The sequence below is a fragment of the Mytilus edulis genome, chromosome 3 (assembly GCF_963676685.1).
Source record: "Mytilus edulis chromosome 3, xbMytEdul2.2, whole genome shotgun sequence".
Classification (NCBI taxonomy): Eukaryota; Metazoa; Mollusca; class Bivalvia; order Mytilida; family Mytilidae; genus Mytilus; species Mytilus edulis.
The window spans coordinates 87112656-87132697 of record NC_092346.1 but is presented as its reverse complement, the minus strand read 5'-3'; the positions used below and the strand labels follow the sequence as shown (position 1 = coordinate 87132697).

Sequence of the window (20042 nt, the reverse complement as noted above, 5' to 3'; positions counted from 1 at the left end):
CCTGCAAAATTCGACGGTGTGGTTAAAGACGCTTTTCTCTCCCATGATAAATGGTGTCATCTCTTCTATGTTGTTCATACAGTGTGCAGTAGTATTAACCACTGCCAACCTCTGTATACATCCGTTGCCGTTCAGTAATGCTTAAAGAAAAATATTTTTAATGCAGTAAAGTTCACAACACATTAAGAACAAAACAGTATAAAGGATATAGATATAGTGTCTTTTACAACCAGTCTTTATTATAAATTGTAAGTGATAGATGTGTACCAATTTCATGAATTGATTTCAATTAAAAACGAGTTTTTGAGATTTAAAATTTTCTATTTTAACATGAAACTTTTGAAAATATTAAGCTTAATCTCCATCTTACTCATGAATGGAAAATGATAAACCTATATTTGTTGTGATTCTTGATCATTACCCAGCAATTTAATTCAGGAGTGACTTTTACAGTTAGATGTAAAACAATAATACAGTATAAACAAATAAACAAATAAATGATGTTTATGATGTTTTAATAAACATTTGATGTCAATACCAGTTCTATCTGTGTTACAGAGGTATCTTGAACCGCTCAAAATAACATCTCGCAGTAGACGGATATCTTTAGAACAATAATCCAACTTTGTTCCTATGCACAAATAAACACGTTCAAGACTCCTGTTGAAGATATAAAAGTATTTCGTTCATATAAAATTGTGTTATATTCTACAGGTTACAACCTGTAAAACGTATACACCAAAAACTGTATTCCAACTTGTAAAAAATGTTCCAAGGAAATATATTAAACCGTTAATAAAATAAAAAGGGAAATAAAATTATTCTTGATTTGTTTATAAACTTACTTCCAAAATTCAAGTGATCACAATACTTATTTCTAGAATATCATACATAAAGTATAAATACGAGAACATAACTTTAATGAGAAAATGCAACTTAACCAATAGCACATTAAAACACAGCAAAATTGTCCGGTGAAGTTGCCATATTTGATTGATTTGCGAAGCAGTGGTCACCATACAATCGAGCATACAACACATGTATTATCAGGTCAAATTATATAAACACTGGCTGACTAAACAGAGTCTAAAAAACGTTTACATTTATAACAAGTAAAAAAAATCTTTTCCCGCCTGTTAATGACTTCTTTACAGTAAATCTGTTGGATGTGAACTGATCAATAATTTAGCTTTCATTTACTACTAGTAAGCGTCGGTATAGTGTTGTATCTTTTATCTTCACGTAAGTTTTATTTGTCCTTGCCGATATAATTATTAGAGCCATTTCTAACTGATGTTTACAGTTTTACTGTTATGCCATTGTTCCTGGTTAGGCAAGGATTGAATGTTTATTTTCATATCAAACCTCGTCCTGTTCATTATGAAATAGAATTAACTTCAGGCTCTTGTCAAAAACAAGGAGACTAAAGAAGCTGGATCATTTAATTTTGCATTCAGATATGTTGTTGTTCATTAACTATCCAAACTTGTATGATTCGGCTCCATCAATATAGCCTCCAGAACTAGAAATTCAAGAAACAACAGGTATGGCCTTCTCTGACTAATTCTAGACTTATACCTCGAATTTGACAAGAGCGGTCATCTTAGTATCATGATCTATGACAAAGGAGACGATTTTGATTTTTGAAATTATACGTTTATCCCACCTTAGCAGCAATATAACAAATTAACCTGCATATAGGATGACAAGTGTGCCTCCATCCCCCTCCACAGGATTTTTAAGGACAAACTTTAATTAATCCACAATATCAACCCCATGTTTTTGGATGGATCGTTCGAAAATAAAAACGAAAGGTTTTTAGTTATATGTAAATATACTCGCCAACAAAAGCTTTCAACCTCGGTTATATTTGTAAAACTCGCAGTAGCGAATCTCTGAAGTGTATCAGTTTCTACTGTTCTAGCACATTGGAGAGCACCCTTAAAATCACATTGTCCTGGTACCTGCGTTGTAGATTGTATCACAGGAGAACTGATTGTAGGTTGTGAAGTAAATCCTGAAAAAATATATTTGGAGCATTTATTCGTCGAAACATTCACAGACCGTTATAAGTATTTTGACGGATGAATTTATTGCCTTTTACTTGTTCTAGTTCCAATTTTCACCTTTATATGAATTCGAGTTATTGGCGCTTTTCAAAGAAATGTGTCTTTATAAAAAGTGAGTGCAAAAAACATTTGCTACAATTTAGATCTTTAATGAAACCTTATAGATCCTTATATGGATCCTCAATGCTCTTCAACTTTGTACTTGTTTGGCTTTATGAATATTTTGATATGAGCGACATTGATGAGTCTTATGTAGACGAATCACGCGTCTGGCGTACTAAATTATAATCCTGGTATCTTTGATAACTATAGAACTGCATAATTGTACAAACGTTCAGTTCCATAAACTCTCGGGAGTATACTTATATTGAAAATGTGTGCAGAATTTGGGCAAACACATTTGGAAATACATTGTAAATGCAATTAAAAACGTTTCGTCTGCAAAACTATTTTTCAATCTAGATTACAATGTCAAAGAAATGAAATAACAACATGACACATACACATAAAAGTTGTGTTCCAAAACTTAACTACAAAGCGCGGTTGAATTTATTTTCGAATACATGTATTTCCTTTTTCGCCAACTTCTTTGAAATATAACATATCTAAATGGGACAAACACTAAACGGTAAATATGAGAAATTGTGGGATATATCAAAAGTAAGATTCAGAAAAACGTGGATTTAATAAACTCTCCGTTAGTTTTTTGTTTGAATTGTTTTACATTGTCATTTCGGGGCCTTTTATAGCTGGTATGGGTTTTGCTCATTGTTGAAGGTCGTACGGTTACCTATTTTTGTTAATTTCTGTGTCAGTCTTGTCTCTGGTGGAGAGTTGTCTCATTGACACTCATCTTCCTATATCTTTTTTAAAAACTCTACAAGTCTTACAGTGCTATAAATTTGATCTTGATATGCTTTGTGAAACATGTCACTGAGGATATTTTTTGTGTTTGGTCAATTAACGAATGGACGGAAGTTAATTATATATTATATACTTTAAAATAAACTATATGTAGTTGTAGTCATGCATTTTATACATATAGATTAGTTCTTTACCCTTAATATAACATAATGCTTGTATTGACAAATTACCTGCATTACAGTGAAGATTGTCTGTTACTGATACCAAAGATGCATTAATAAACGACTGCATGTATAGTAAAGCATCATGGTTGCATTCATTTCTTATAGGCTCAATCATACAGGTTCTCCATGTCATAAATAACCTACATAATGAAATGCAATCTGACATTTATTATTTCTATTTCAACAATAATTTTCTATTTTTGCTACGTTCATTCAGTTATTCTTTAACGAATTTTGGTCGCTATGACACTTTAAAATAAGTCTGTAGGAAAAGGATATACTTAGTATGCATGTGGTGTTCATATCAACTTATGATATAAAAACTCGTTACCGGTTTTTTTTACTCATTACACTAATTACTCCACATTTTGTCTAAATAATACCCATTAGTATTAAAGCAGTTTGAAGCTTGCAATCTATTACCAAGATGAGGAACATTGATTTTACAGAGGTGTTCTGTGTAGATTTTGCTTTTCTTTGCTCATGTTAACAACGATTTGTGACTTAAATGACTTACTAGTCATTGACTATAAAATATCAGACCATACATTGCCCTTTCGATGTATTCCTATAGTGGCTATCGATTAAACTTTCTTTTATTTCTCTTTTAAACTTATATATTAAAAAATAAAACATCCTACAGAAACGTATTTTGGATCGCCTTTTTTACTAGTAAATTAAGGGATGGCATTTGAAATATATCAAATACATATCAAAAGTTATTTTATAAAAATGAAAGCAGTTTTTGTAATCAAAATACAAAAATATCCGTAAATTTCCGATTAAATAAATTGTATTGCTTGTTTCTATCTAGATATTTTCTGTATATAGATAACAACACGTACCCACATATTTCTTCCCTACTTTCACCCGAAACACTCTGTACATTCGGGAAATCCTGGATTAGATTCAGTGTGCACTGTTGCAAATCAGATAGAATTGTTGGATACGTAAAACAGTGCCTGTTATGTGTGAATCCTATAAATTATATCAAAACAAATTGTGTTTTATTTGGATACATGATAAGGTTAAATTTTATGACAGAATCTTGAAATTATAATTATAAATATGGCATTTTATATTTTCAACATTTTAATTAGTAGGTTAGATCAGTCATATCAGTTTTTTCTAGTATTTATTATATTTTTTGGTTTATTACTAAATTAAATATCAAAATCGATACCTTGCTTGCCTGCATTACAGATGTATCTTCCAGAATTGACGACAGTCGACAAAACAAGTTTAAAACCATCGCTGCAGTCTTCAAGTTTGGAATAAGTACAAAAATATATCTGATCCATTACCCTTTTATAAAAAAAAACCAACATAAGTACATGATTTTTTCGACTGTTTTGTTGAGGTGAAACTTTTTATTTTGATAAGATTAACTGTATCAATTCTACTGCACCAGTATTTCGACAATGAATATCTCTTCGGTGATGATCGAAGCCAAACTATTTTTTAATCCAAAACATAATACCAACGTTTAAGAGCTTATAAAACCGATAAGGACCCAAAGTTAATCCAAATCAAGACAAGAAATCAGAGCTATGCATTAATTTTAAATAATTTACAAAATTTTATATCAGCTGATTTTAATAAAACTACTTAAAATTACACTATATTATCCGTAAGAAATCCATTATGCATATAATTGCAAGTAATAAAACTTAAAAGTAATAGGATCAAGCTAATCACGTGTTGGAGTTCTCTGTTATAATTAATACTTTTTCTCTAAAGAAATCTGCGGTATTTCCATTCGTATTTAGTAAAGCAACAAAAGATTTTTTGTACCTTATATTGTATTTCAAAAGTACTGTTTATATGGCTTCCATTTAGGATATGTATAAATTGGTCGTCTTATGAACTATTTATTTGTCATGGAATTGAAATGTGAATTAACTTAAAACTCGATAACAAGAGTGATACAGCTTACCCATAAATAAATCAAAAAGAGTAATTTGAATAATGCATAATAAAAAAATAAATATAATAGTGTTTTCTTCTGGTTTGTTTTGTTTTTTTTTTGTTTTTGTTTGTTTGTTTTCAATTAATTGACTGACATAGTAAGTATAACAAAAGAGTTATATTTTTTGTCTAACACATTCATACCTGCATGCATGATCAATATCTAAAGACGCAATAACCGACAGTCTTCCTTTCATTAAATCTTGAACCCACGATTCGCCCACACTTGTGATACACTCGTCTATTTTGGTGTTACAAACAGCTGGTTGTTGTGTTTGTTGGTCTGTTTGATGAAAATAAAAGATATATAACTCTACTCGTGTAAAACCGACATTACCAAATCTTTATGTTAAATATTTAGTATGAATAAAACATATATTTACATTTGTGTCAATAAATTTATATAAATGGACTGTAATTAGTAAAGTTGAGAATGGAAATGAGGAATGTGTCAAAGAGACAACAACCCGACCAAATAAAAAACAACAGCAGAGGGTCACCAACAGGTCTTCAATGTAGCGAGAAATTCCCGCACCCGGAGGCGTCCTTCAGCTGGCCCCTAAACAAATATATACTAGTCCAGTGATAATGAACGCCATACTAATTTCCAAATTGTACACAAGAAACTAAAATTAAAATAATACAGGACTAACAAAGGCTGTAATTGTTTACTCCTTCTCTTGCATAAGTAGTAAATTTGGCACTATTGTTTGGAAATTTTTGTTTTCAATGTTCTTCTTCTTCTTCGTATTTGAGTTGAATTTTATGTATTGTTGTCCTGTCATGTAATGTTTTCATTTTAATTTTATATTTAACATTGCCATATAAGCGGGAGGTTTGGCATCCCACAAAATCAGGTTCAATCCACCATTTTTGTTTTATCAAAATGTCCTGTACCATGTCAGGCAAATGGTCATTGTTATATTATAGTTCGTTTATGTGTGTTACATTTTAATGTTGTGTTTCTTTTGTGTCGTAGTTCTCCTGTTATATTTGATATGTTTCCCTCAGTTTTAGTTTGTTACCCTGATTTATTTTTTTCTCAATCGATTTATAAATTTTTAACAGCGGTATACTACTGTTGCCTTTATTTTAAACTGAATTGATTTACTAATAAGTGTAAACGATAGTTTTTACGTAGACGATCGAAATGTATAAATGTCTGGCATAACAAGTTATAAATCTAAAATCTTTGGTGAGTTTTACAATACTGATAAGTTGAAAAAGTGATAAGGATATGAGTCTTTACAACACAACATCCTTGATCTTCCACCAACACATGTCTGAAATTCGATTTTAATAGAAGCATTTTATAAAGATTCATATAATGGACGTTCGGACATAAACACAGAAGTAACAAAACAATTTGTGCAAACTTTGGTTACTTTTTGATTACTAATGCGCTTTAAAATAGAAGTTACTCTTTTGATGCTATATCGAGGTAGTTTCATTAAGAATATGATACGAGTCAATTCCAATAACGTTAAAAGCGATAGTAAACATAAACAATCACATAGTTTGGTTTGAGTTTGCTTGGTTTTTCACATAAAGGTAAAAACTAATACGTACATTCATGTTCATTATTTCGATCAAAATAATGAAAAATTCATATAAGAAAATGAAAGATTTATAACCTCTGTTTCACAAAACAAACTTGCTTTGGATTTTTACGTTGTCACGTAGAAATTTCGTATAATTGAATTAACCGAAAGCTTTTCAGAATTTGAAAGAAGGGAAATGCATAATACATAATAGCAATATAAGAAGAAATGAAAATCACAAAACTACTGAACTCCGAAGAATATTACAAAAAAGGACAGTCCCTTATCAAATGGCAAAATAAAAAGCTCAAACACATCAAACGAATGGACAACAACTGTCATATTCCTAACTTGGTACATACTTCTTATGTGGAAAATAGTGGGTTAAACCTGGTTTTAAGAAAGAATAAATCGAACAAATATTTAGTTACTTCCAAATGTATCATTGGAGAAACTATCGTCTAGATTGTTACAGAATAAAAAAAAAAGATCGAATGTAAAATTGTGTTCATGTGTTATAATGTAATTACTTGAATATGTTATTGTGCTAGATGGTGTTGCTGATGACTGTATCCTTGGTGGTAACGGAGAAATACAATCATCGTTGGGATAGAAGCTGCAGTCATCACCAAGGCCTGCTATTGGTCCGCATTCATTGTAAACAGCTGCAAATATATATAAATTTAAAAATGAATCAGCAATCACTTTGAGTTTTAAAGATGCACTTAATTCGATAGTAGTATTTTTCACGCATTTGTTTAAATTGATAAATAAACTGATCAGGTCGAGATGTTAGACTCCACAAAAATAAAAGAAATGCCAGTCTTCTACTTGGGTTAAAGCACGTTCAAACATGTTACTTATCATTTGTATAATCACCGTTGTAAAGCTGTAGTTTATTTTATTTTGATAATTATTATTAGAAAAAAAACGCTATTCTAAAAAAAGGCAATATTAAATTTAATTTAAAACATTGCACCCTTTCCCGATTTGTCATTAGGTTTTGTGTGTATCTTACAAGCAAAAATACCTTATAGAGTCTTTTAATATCTCATCACAGCATTTAAAAGATATCAATCCTTGTACTGTGAATGAGACAAATTTTAACAAATAGGTAGGTTTTGATTTTGTTTGCGCATGTTCATATCATCAAAACCTCATCAAACTTTCAGATGTTTAGCGATTGCTAAGTTTTGCAATCATAGGTGATTATGTAGTTTAAAACTTTAAAAGGAATTTTGAAAAAAATGTTCTGAAAGGGGTAAGCTGACTCCGTTTCAAATGTCGTTAGCTGATACAAATAATGCTGTTTTTTTCAGAATTACTTACATATATATATAATTCTTTATAGCGACTTATGAGAAACACTTAGTTATTTTCACCCACAGATAAATATTTCGTTCGTCCTTAATTGCACAAATTCTCGGAATTTTCGGTAGGTTGTGAACTACTATTTATTATTCGATTGGTTTCCAAACTGTTCTGAGTTTAGCGTCACTGATGAGACTTATGCAGACGAATCTCTCCTTTAACGTACACAATGTTTAGATCGGTATCTTTGGTTGCTTACTCAGTATAGCCTTGAATACCAAATGATCTAGGTCACTAAACTCCATGGATTTGCTACTATGTCATACCAGAATACATAAGAATCCTGCTAAGGAAATGACAAAAATTTGCTTTCAAAAGAATGCAGATCTAGCATTGTCAAATAAAACGAAATATAAATACATTACCTAAACAGAGTTCTTTACATGGAAACTTAATTTTTCCATTGTCACACTTTGGAAAGAATGATGAACAGTAGAATAGGGTGGCATTATCAGAACAACTGACATTCTCTTTAATGATGTAATTATTGAATGTGTCTAATGCAGCTTCTTGTGAATATTGAGAGAAAAAGTTCGGAAATGCCGTCTTTGTTATACCAAGTTGACGACAAACATCAGCCTGTACCTCTTCACATCGTCCTAAAATGTATAAATGGTTTTAAAGATTTTTTTTCATCTGTGATACATCAGCTTATCCATTAATATATATTAGAAGTCCGCTCCTTGATATGTATGTAGCAGAATATATGAAATTAAATCGATCCTGTTAAGAAGGTGGCAATAAATAAATGATCTTGTCTAGGGTAGCTTATGTACTCAGTAAAGTTAAAAATCAATTGATACGGAATATTTATCAACAAGGTATTGGTACTTTCCGATGAAGTTTCAGAAAAAAAGACGAGACGTTCCTTGAAAAAACCCTGGTTCATCAACTGTCTGCTCAGACACTGGGTACGTTTAACAAAGTCTGAGTAGAAGCTGCAATCTCATGAATTACCAATAAGTTGGGAAACCTATATCCCATGTGCAGGTGATGTTGGTATATTGCTACTAAGGTGGGGTGGATTTTTAGTTTTAAAATTAAACGTGTAATAGCAATGCACAAATAGGAGAATGGCAGGAATGATACAATTTAGCGCATGTTAAGTATGTTAATTTTTCATGATATACTTACGTATAATTTTGCAAAGCCAATTTATAAAAGCCTTGTTATTTTTACAAAGTTTGCTTATGTTAAACGTATCAAAAAACAAGGACACTGACATTTAAATTTGTTCAGCTTTCTTTAAACCTTGTTATATTAAAAGAACAGTGCATTTTTGTCTTATCTCATGATTAACCTACTTGGTGTTGATATCGTAATCTCAGGTGTCATGTCCGGAGGTGTAACTGCAGATGTTGATCCTGTAGTAATGTCTTTAATTTTACCTAGAAATACAGTCAACCAGTGTATTATTCTGTTTGTATTTTTGTTGTTGATTTTATAAAAGCATGTTTGGATTAGCTTTAATTGTGGTAAAATTTATCATTTGCAAGGGTACAAGAGTTGGCTTCAAGATCTGAATAAAATGTTACGATTTTGCTGCGTATATGACTTTTGTTATATACCTTAATCAAGAATGATATATGCAGAGAAAATGCCAAGACGGATATTTTCATTCAAAAGGTGACAGTATGAAAATGTTTTTTCTCTGTTATTAATCAATTGTTTCCTTTTTAAGGATTTCTTTACTAAAACTCAGAAACAATCTCCTAAACATAACATTTGACTTCAGGCAGTTGGGCCAGCCTGCTTTTCAGTATTCTTTTTCTTTTGTTATTAAAAGTCACCATTTCAATCTCATTGTATTTGAACTTGTTCATAAAGAGGTAGATATAAAAGCAATATGCATGTAATACTCCATCCCTACAATATCTCTGAATATGAATCTGAACTCCTCATTTGGAAAATATATATTCGTCAATTTACACCAAAACATGTCTTCTGTTATATGTATGTGTACCAGAGAAATGGTCAAACCCTTTAAATACTATAAAACATTTCTAACCTTCGCAATGAAGACCAGGAAAGTCTTGCGGACATTCACATCTTTGTCCACTTTCATCAGCAAAACATGACCCGCCATTATAACATGGGTACCCCGGACATCCGTCTACACCTAAGCGATTATAAATGTATAAGATAATGTCCAAAAACAATAAAACTAACGCATATTAAGATACCAAAAAGGATAAAATAGAAATATCGGAATACTCCTCAAACTTGACGATGAGTGTAGAAGTTGAAATATGTTAACTTTAGTCACTTTTACTTTAGACTCGTAAGATGAGTTTTGAGATCAAAGCACGCCTCTATCAATAAGATTCCTATTGTACCAAAACAAAGTTTTATTCCTGTCAATCATCCCGGAATCGTAGAGGTGAAAGACCTTAAATGACCAAAGATTCTATGTGCCTTTAAAACTGTATAATTAGATGGAGAACAGCTTAATGTCCGTAAAATCTCTTTCATACTATGCACGTGCTTATTTAAATACTAATTAAATAGTGATACATCAAAGTTTTGACTGACCGCAAAAGTAAAGACATCTGTAGAGAACATAATATGTTTGTGATTTAAACTGTAAAACAAATAAATATCTAGATCATTGATGAAGACCGTGAAAGTAATAAATATGTCTCATTGGCGATTTGTGGTCAACATCACCCAGTGGAAAATCAAGTACTCCTAAACATAAAATTGAGAATACAGACTACCAATTTTATTCAATAGATTTACATAAGTTTATGATTATACAATTATGTTTTTGGCCCTTGGGAATCATCTCAGCTATGTATAAATTTTGACTGGTCCCTGCCTAAAAGGTTTATTAGCATTCATGAGAAGCAAACTTCAAAGGCAGTGACACACCCGTCAGTTCGAAGGAACCCAGCATGGTTCCGAGGGAGCACAGCATGACTCCCTACTGCTTTAGACAGCGCAGCATGGCTGCCGAACGAGTTGAACTGACGGTGGTGATGAGACAACTGAATTCTTGGGGGAATAAAGGAAATTTGGTTTTTAGATCCAGACAATAAAATTGCATTAATGTCCAGTAGCTGAAATAATTCCCTGATCATTGATATATTGAAAGCGTGTGAGGTGGGGAAGGCGGCGGTTAAAATTGCTTCACAATATGAAATAGCTTCCTTCTATCCAAACATAATAACAAAGATGAGTTCTGCCATATGTATCTCTTCTAAATAAGGAACAACCAATAAGCGTAGCACATGCAGACACGAGCTTCTTTACACGAATAACCCACGCCTAAATAATATGTAAGCTAACAAAAATAACAAAACAGTCGAGATCCAAGGAAAATTCATATCGACAAGTCCCTTATCAAATGCCAATATCAAAAGAATGGAAACCAACTGTCATAATAAGACGTAAGACATTAAACTAAAGAAACGACAGGTTTTGAAACGTTAAGGTGATAATTTCAAACGCATATTTTGAAGAATAATCTAGAAAAATATATAATGTTTATATGCCTTCGAGTAACGTTTACTATAAAAAAAAATCATAGTTTTAAAACTAAATATAAACTACAGGAATAACTAGTCAACACTAAGGTATAAATTTTCAAAATTATGTCTATGAACATGAAGCGGATTGTCCTCATGGCATATTCATAAAGTACCATTGAGTAAGTTCAAATTATTCATGTAGTGCCATGTTATTAATGTATGCTGAAAGTCATTAAGGTAGAATTTAAATGCAAAAAGTGAAATAACAAAAAATACTGAACTCGAAAGAAAATTCTAAACGGAAATTTGAAAACAAGCAAAATGCAAAATCAAAAGCTCAAACACATCAAACGAATGGATTACATCTGTCATATTCTTGACTCGGTACATACCGTAGTCCATTGGTCATCAAAATTAATATGTGTAAAATAAACATTAAGAAAAAATCATATAAACCAATTCAATAGATTTCTAGTTTTAAAAAATGGACAAAACCGAAGCAATATTTGTTGTCCGTTGATGCTAAAAATTATCGAAATAATGCACTAAAACAGTTTCTGGTCAATAACCTGTCTTACGTATTTCTTTTTCATGTAATGAAGTGTTTTAGAGATGTACCGTGTTGTATCATTGCACTATAGTAAGTCAGACATTTATGATTAGAATTTCAAGTGAAATTTTTATTGATAGTATTATGTATATATCCTACCGAGCTCGCATCGGCTTCCAAACACTTTATTAGGACATAAACACTCGTATCCCTCGGGATTCTGGATGCATGATCCTCCATTTAAGCAAGGGTAACTTAAACAGTGACTTCCAGTAGGTACTGTATCTAATAATAAAAAAGCAATAAATGGATAATTATATTTTTCTAAATTTTTCTAAATTCTCTATAAATACTCCTTGTCGGGTTTCGCTGTATGCAGATTTGTACTTACTACTAAAAATGAATCATAAAAATGTAACCAACCTCTTTAAACATGAATATTTGGATTATTGGGAAAGGCTACCTTTATGGTACGCAATCCGCAGTGAATTGTGCCTCCCCACTCTAAATGTTGGAATACCTGTGCTACTTGTCATGCTCTCATAGCAAGTAAAAACTTCGTGTTATTCTGTCGTTTTCGGTGTTGTTATAATGAGGGGAGAAAGAACGGAATTGTTTAGACGAGATTTGGAACATACTAATAAACAGCAAAGTATAACAATGTGAACGTGAAATCAACCATTTTCTGCTTCATTCTTTACTGCATATATTATTTACATTATGCATAGAATCTGTATATGCAATAAAGTTCAAATGGTCAACAAATATTAATTAAGAATATATAATAAAGCAGTTTCTTTAATCTTTTTTTTTGTACTAAGAGCAATGTATCTGAACTGTAAAGTTCTTCAGTAGTTTTGAAATTAGGGAATAACCATTATTGTTTAATGTATTCATCATCATCACTTATATTTTAATATGAAAAACTAACCTGACAAGAGATCACAGTGTAAAGTATATTTCACGGGTGCATATGATTGCATAACATAATTATACATGTAAGTGTACTCTCGGTGGTCACATACAGATTTTACTGTCTCCAAATAACATGTTGTCCAGTTGGTTGCTAACCTACAATATAACATTCAAAGTGTGTGAACGAGCTAACCTACAATATAACATCCAAAGTGCGTGAGCGAGCTAACCTACAATATAACATTCAAAGTGCGTGAACGAGCTAACCTACAATATAACATTCAAAGTGTGTGAACGAGCTAACCTACAATATAACATTCAAAGTGCGTGAACGAGCTAACCTACAATATAACATTCAAAGTGCGTGAACGAGCTAACCTACAATATAACATTCAAAGTGTGTGAACGAGCTTTGAAGGTTAAAAATTGAATTAATTTTGCAATGGAAAAAAATGTATTAAGCATTGAAAAGCACAACTCTGAGTTTTAGATATTACTGTCGTTGTTTCAAATACAATTATGCATAAAAGAATAAATATAATTTTGAATATGACTTTAACTATGAAATCATTGCCGTTTTAAGACAGATATATTAGATTTAAATTTTGTACCGCATCCTTCATAATTTATGCAATTTCTTAACACTTATATATTCACCAACTTTTTAAATCAAAAAAGACTCCGATTTGTCCTAATGTTTAAGATAAATTCTTTCGTCACTTCTGATGACAACATTCACTAAAAAAATGTATTTAGTATCGAGTATTTTACTATATTTTGCAATGCTTGCGGTTTAAGTTGACCCATACAGATGTTGACATTTTGTGTATGTCAGTCATGTGTGTGTTGGTGCTGCAACGTTCTATATATCACATGCACAAATGTTCGATTTCTCAAAGAAGAATCTTTCAGAAACACGTGTTAATTATAACCAAATGTTTTGAAATCAATAATCTAGATTCTTGAATGTGTCGTAAAATATCATTGAAATAACAAAGCATAACAATACATATCTTTAAAGGATTAAGAGTATAAGGACAGTTAAAAACCTGCAATGACTGACATAACAGGTTAAATGCATAACATATAAGTCGTAGTAGTTAATGAAACATGTTTGAAAGTTATCAAGAGAGTTGTCTCATTGGCACCACATCTTCTTATATCTATATTATGTGGATTCATTCACAACATTATTCTAATTGCAAATAACATTCAAAGTCATATTGAATCGTCAAAATTGCAACAATTGTACCTGCAGAATTCGTCAGTTTCACTGAAGACGTCTTTCACTCCAGTAAAATAGTTTCCAATGTCTTCACGTATACCATTCAAACATTGTAAAAAAGTGTTTGCTGTTGTCAGTTTTTGCATGCATCCTACATTATCGAGGAAGGCTATAAAAGAAATTTATTACTCAGAAGACATATTTATGTAATCGTTACTTGCAACAGACCCAGACATGAATAATATGGAACTATTCAATTGAGAAACTAAACAGCAAAACAATAGTTATAAAGGTTTTAATCGAAAGTTTACAGCTAGATATGCAATACTTTCACAATTTATATATCTTATCTCAACAGAAAAAAGTATTTGTCTTGAACATTTTGCTATATATATATGTGTGTGTGTGTTTTTTGTGTGTGTTTGTGTGTGTTTGTGTGTGTTTGTGTGTGTTTGTGTGTGTGTGTTTGTGTGTATATATATATCTAAAGATTAATTTTAATTGATTTATTTGTGAAAAGATTCGCTTATAATTATTTACCTTTTCTGTCTGTATTACATATAAATCTGGCTCCAGAAAACGCGACATCTCGGTAAAGACGGGCACCTCTTGAACAGGATTCTAACTTAGTTCTCGTGCAAATATTTATATCTTCAAGAGATCTGTGGAAATTTTATTCGACAAAAATGTTTGAAAATGAATATATTGCATTTATGGGAATATTTATATCAAACATGTGTGGAATAATTGAAAATATGTGTAAAGCATAACCTGCATTCCTCTTACTTTCATTTTCATTGTTATGTTTGACACCATTACATTTCTAAATCGACAAAACCAGTTTTGCAGGAAAAGTACAAAAAGTTCTTACGAAACCCTTTACAATATTTAAGTAAGTCTGAAGAAAACAGTTTAAAAAGTGTTTTTTTGTTTTTGGTTGTAGAAGTGAATTGCTGTTCATTTATACAAGGGGCAACATTTTCAGTTGCTCTGCTTATATGAAAGTAAGCATGGCAAATACATACAAACAATGTCTATAATTTCTCAATAATTATCAAGGTATAAAGATAATAAGTATTGTCATTCACATGTAAAGTGAAATGTATATTTGATATCGTAGCTAACCACCACTTTATCTGATGGCGTTATGCCGAAAACGCGTGTTGTGTGTAAGACAATCTGCATATTTTGACTAAAAAATTAATTAACAAAAATACTGAACCTTACATGAAAAAATCAAAACAGAAAGTAATTTATCAGATGCCAAAACAAAAGCTTAAACATATCTAGCGAATTGAAAACAACTGTCCTATTCCTGACTTGGTACAGGCATTTCTTTGTGTAGAAAATGAGGAATTCATCCGGATTTTATTACTAGCTATAGTAAATCTCTCACAAGTAAAACAGTCGTCGCATATAAATCCATTATATTAACAACAACGTGTGGCCAAAATAAAAAGAGTCAAAATTAGGTTAAAGCATATTTTGTCTTCTATTACAGCGAATAAAACTGTGAATATATCTACTTACCTGCATATTAGATCTATCTTCGATGAATCATTGAAACTCGGTATTATAAACAGTGTCAATAAATTTAAATCTGAATCCGGTAAGCATTGAAAAATACGTGTGAAATCACAAATGTTTTGGCCCTCAGAGACACTTGGCGATTCAGTAGTACTAAAAAGATTAATGGTTGTCGGGTTTGTGATGGCTGCTGAAAGTAAAAGATCATAAGTTCACATTCATGATTACATACAATATAAATAAAATAGAATATGTGGTATGATTGCCATGGAGGCAACTCTTCACAAGAGACCAACATGACACACAAATCACCGCACAGCCTTCAACAATGCGTAAAGCCCATTTCATTTTTACATGTAACATCATACAGATATAAGAAGATGGGATATGAGCGCCAACGAAACAGCATCAATTCTCGCCATATGATTTTTAATAAAAAGTATAAATTTTAAACCATTAAAATATATCATGGCAGTAAAGAAAAGTCAGATTTAAATAGTAGACCTGTACTATTTATTTTGCAGACTGTTTTCAAAGTTCAAAAATATGAATCGCTTCTCAAAATGAAAAATAACTTTCCACTGTATGTCTAGAAGTATGCAATAACATAATAACAATACTCAAATCTAAATAAAGTCCGTTTCCGTCCGAAATTTTAGTCCTTCAATAATTCAATACAATCACTTTGTGTACATAAAGATGGAATTTTGTAACACTGTCTAATTAGTATACTGGTTTGCTTTTTCAAATATAACAACTTTATGAATCTGGCCAGCTAAACAGTACGTTGAAAACAATAGGAATCAATAAAATTCAAACGGAAAGTAAGTATTTTATCGACTTGGAAGAATCTTTAGTGGTGAATACATCGGCCGTTATCAACTTCCTATGTGATTTCAAGTAGCAATGGTTGAGGTCAAAGTCATCGGATATGAGAAACGAATGCGACGAGTCAATCAACCCAACGTGTGAGAACCCCAATAAAGTAATAATCGACATAATATATGTCGTTCTTACTCATATCATTGGAGCAGTGATTTTTGAGTTGATACCTTGCGATGCAGTACAGTCAGATCCTTTTTTTTTTTTTTTTTTTTTTTACATATGTTGCTCATTTCTATGAATTACCTGTACCTATCTGATTTTTGTTCCCTTTCAATTGCGTGTAAAATTGTCTAAAAATACAAGAGAACACAATTGGAGTATACCTCTGACAATAAGATCCAGTCTCGAAAAATCGGTACAATGAGGATATGATTTGGTATATATTATGTAATGAGAGTCCACTGCTAAGAGATGGTATACTAAACAAAACCCGACAGTAGGAAAGTGTTGTCATTGATGCTTGTTTCAGAAGAGAGGAAATTAAAAAAAAATCAGCCGTTATGATCGATAATTGCTTCTGACGGTCTTCATTTCCATTCGATCGAAACAAAATGATACCGGTTTAGTTTGATCAGTTTTAACGAAGACCATCCATAATTATAGCTTATAACTTTGCTTCAGGTATTGTGTGTAGTCTTCGAGATAAAGATGAGAATAGGAATTTCATCTTGTTCAGTCTCCAAACATGTTACCCGATCAATGCGAAATGTTGATTTTCTTAGAGGGTTTTGGTTATCGTGTCTTGGACTTTCGTTGTCGTTGGGTTGCTATGCCATTGTCATATGCCTCACATCTCTTTTTGCCATATAATAACAGTTTTCTAACAACTGTTTTACTTTTGGGAAAAATTATTCAAAACTTTATGGAAATGGTACCCGCTCCTAACCAAAAACTTCCTCTCTATCATGCTTCTGAAATGAGATTTGTCACACACACTAGACACCAAACCATTGGAAGAAAAATACACTAAATATTTTACTTCACCTAATCGTAGTTCTTATGAGCTAAAAGTAACATCTAACCCCATTTAAGGTCAACTTTGCATGAAAGAGTTAACGGGGTAAGTTCTACAATTGTTTTAATATATCCTTATTGTGCAAAGAAAACAAAATGATTCGATACTTACGAATAACAGAAACTTCTACTGACTTTTCCGCTAAAACTTGATCATTTTGAGAGTGAATCTCACAACTGAAAAATCCATCATGCTCTTCCTTTATCCCTAAAAAAGGTGAGTGTGTTTATTATGTACATTATGGGTTTTGCTCATTCATCAAGAATTGCTTTTTTATGTGTCCCTTTATTGGTTATGTACAAGTATTTATTTTATGAACTGAAAATTTACAGAATGAAAGTTAAATTGAAACCTTTCAGTATCAATAATATTTGAAGTCAAGTGAAATGTACTATACCATTTGTGGCTATACATAGATTTGAATACTATGCTAAAATGGCTGTTTTTTAATTAAAAAAAAATACTTATTACTTTTAGACTTTTATAAATTATCAACCATTTACCATTTACCGAGCATCCAAATTCACCATCGGTTTTTTTTCTTGTGTTTTGCTTGGTTTGTATTCTTTGTAGGTTTTTTTTATATAGAATTCCTTCTTTCTTAATGTACTTTCCGGCTCAGTATTTTTAGACTATTTTTTTTTTTTTTTTGTCTTTTCGTCCTAATGTCGCCTTTCTTCAGTTCCGATTTATATTGTCTTTATATATTCATACGTTTTAAAGGGTATTAAAGTTACATACCTTGAAGAAATTGTAGTGTAAATATAAGGCCTGTTGCATTAGCATCTAGTTTAATATCATATTCGTGCTCAAAACGACTTTCAACATTTGTAAGCGTTGATAGTCTAAGCTTTGAACCATCCCTGTCTATTTTTTGCCATGTCAAGGGATTCATAACTAGTAAAGTTGCACTCTCCTCGGTATAACATTGTAAATCTGGTTTATCACCAATTTGCACATGTATATGTTGTGTGTTGAGTTCCAGATGAATTACAGCATTTGCCACTGAAAAACAAAAGTTCTACTCAATAGTACCCTGATAATATTTATTTTGTCGTTTCAATATCAACAAATACACCTTAATTGAATATAATACACCGTGATATATTTTCCCAATGTTTGCAGCTCGAAACCAGGGATATCTTCTTCGTTTTTTTATGTCTGTTACGTGTACGTGTTAACAAATTATAAAACATCAGTTGATTTTATCGTTAAATACAGGTACATTTCGTACAAACAAGGAAGTTGACAAAACAATTACTGGAGGATTTTTTTGGACAAGAGGATAAGCACGAGACATTCATTATCACAGGGCATCTTAACAAATATTATATATATAATACTTCGTAGTTTTTTCTTTCAAAGGTTTTAGAATTGGTTAAATTTCGTATGCATTTGTCTCTAATTGTCAAATTAAGATAGCTATAAAGAAAACAATAGGAAGTGCCAATTTTTGTGCGCATGAAAGTTTTTTCTTTATTGTGCTGCATGATACCAAAATATCTTAGATTTCTAAGACTCAGTGGCAACAAATAATGAAGAGCCGAAACACAACAGTACATGAAACCAAATATTTGCATATTTTGAAAATGTATTTCTCCTTCGAGGTGGTAAACTTATTTCTGAATCTACAGTAACCATAGAATTTAACAAACCTCAAATTTTACTGCAACAGATGCGCATTTCGAAAGTCTCTGTGAATCATACTCGAGGTAAAAATAAGTGGCAAGCCAAATCCTTACTCAAGCTTTTATGAGCTGATAAACCGAAAAGGAAAAAGGTATTAATTCGGACAGGGATTTAAAGAAATGAAATAAATTCCTTAATTTATTATGAAATCCTAAGTTTTTTTAAAAAACATTATCCTTATTTCCAGTCCTGAGTATCAAAGTACTCAGATACTGGGCTACTGATGCAAATGCCATTCTGTATTTTCCTGTAAGTACAGAGCTGGATGATAAAACGTTCAAGGATTACTGTCACTGTCAAATTTAAATGGACATTTGACAATCAAAAGAAATTTGAGACAAATTTCCATACCTTCTGTTTTAATTTCATTTTTGTACACTGGTCTTTTAACACCATTTTACACACAGACTACAAACCTTTTTAACGTTCCGAGTCTGCTGTTCATAATTTATTTATATTCGTAGCATTTATACACAAAAAAAAATGATAATCAGTGTCTATTGTTAATTTTTGTATGCAAATTTTGTACATATACATGTATGTTAAATTTAAAATCAATGTTTAATGTTATCTCTTACCTGAAAACGACAGAAGATAATAGAGTAAGGCTGTCATTTTAGTAAATAGTTTTATTAGAAAAACATTTCAATTTATATTACTATCAAGGCCCTTCCTGGACACTTCCGGGCCCTTCCTGCATCTTGTTTACAAACGAAAAACTTTAGATAT

The 20042-nt window shown here is 31.4% G+C and overlaps 1 protein-coding gene across 3 annotated transcripts in view; it reads right to left on the bottom strand.

Annotated features, from left to right (window-relative positions):
- Positions 1 to 20042, bottom strand: part of LOC139517695 (uncharacterized) — a 69463-nt gene extending 49421 nt beyond the window's left edge. Inside the window, exons 1-19 of one of the 3 annotated variants that reach the window (XM_071308997.1) lie at positions 19892 to 20042; positions 18366 to 18629; positions 17736 to 17831; positions 15728 to 15914; positions 14738 to 14859; positions 14225 to 14366; positions 12989 to 13128; positions 12217 to 12342; positions 10046 to 10156; positions 9342 to 9425; positions 8403 to 8636; positions 7197 to 7331; positions 5270 to 5408; positions 4341 to 4462; positions 4003 to 4135; positions 3164 to 3297; positions 1843 to 2017; positions 539 to 660; positions 2 to 140 (exon numbers count right to left, since the gene is read on the bottom strand). In XM_071308997.1, coding sequence (XP_071165098.1) covers positions 2 to 140; positions 539 to 660; positions 1843 to 2017; positions 3164 to 3297; positions 4003 to 4135; positions 4341 to 4462; positions 5270 to 5408; positions 7197 to 7331; positions 8403 to 8636; positions 9342 to 9425; positions 10046 to 10156; positions 12217 to 12342; positions 12989 to 13128; positions 14225 to 14366; positions 14738 to 14859; positions 15728 to 15914; positions 17736 to 17831; positions 18366 to 18629; positions 19892 to 19928 — 2642 coding nt within the window. In that variant the 5' untranslated portion in view covers positions 19929 to 20042. The remainder of the gene's footprint in view (position 1; positions 141 to 538; positions 661 to 1842; positions 2018 to 3163; positions 3298 to 4002; positions 4136 to 4340; positions 4463 to 5269; positions 5409 to 7196; positions 7332 to 8402; positions 8637 to 9341; positions 9426 to 10045; positions 10157 to 12216; positions 12343 to 12988; positions 13129 to 14224; positions 14367 to 14737; positions 14860 to 15727; positions 15915 to 17735; positions 17832 to 18365; positions 18630 to 19891) is intronic. The other 2 variants (XM_071308999.1, XM_071308994.1) reach the window with 2 other exon arrangements.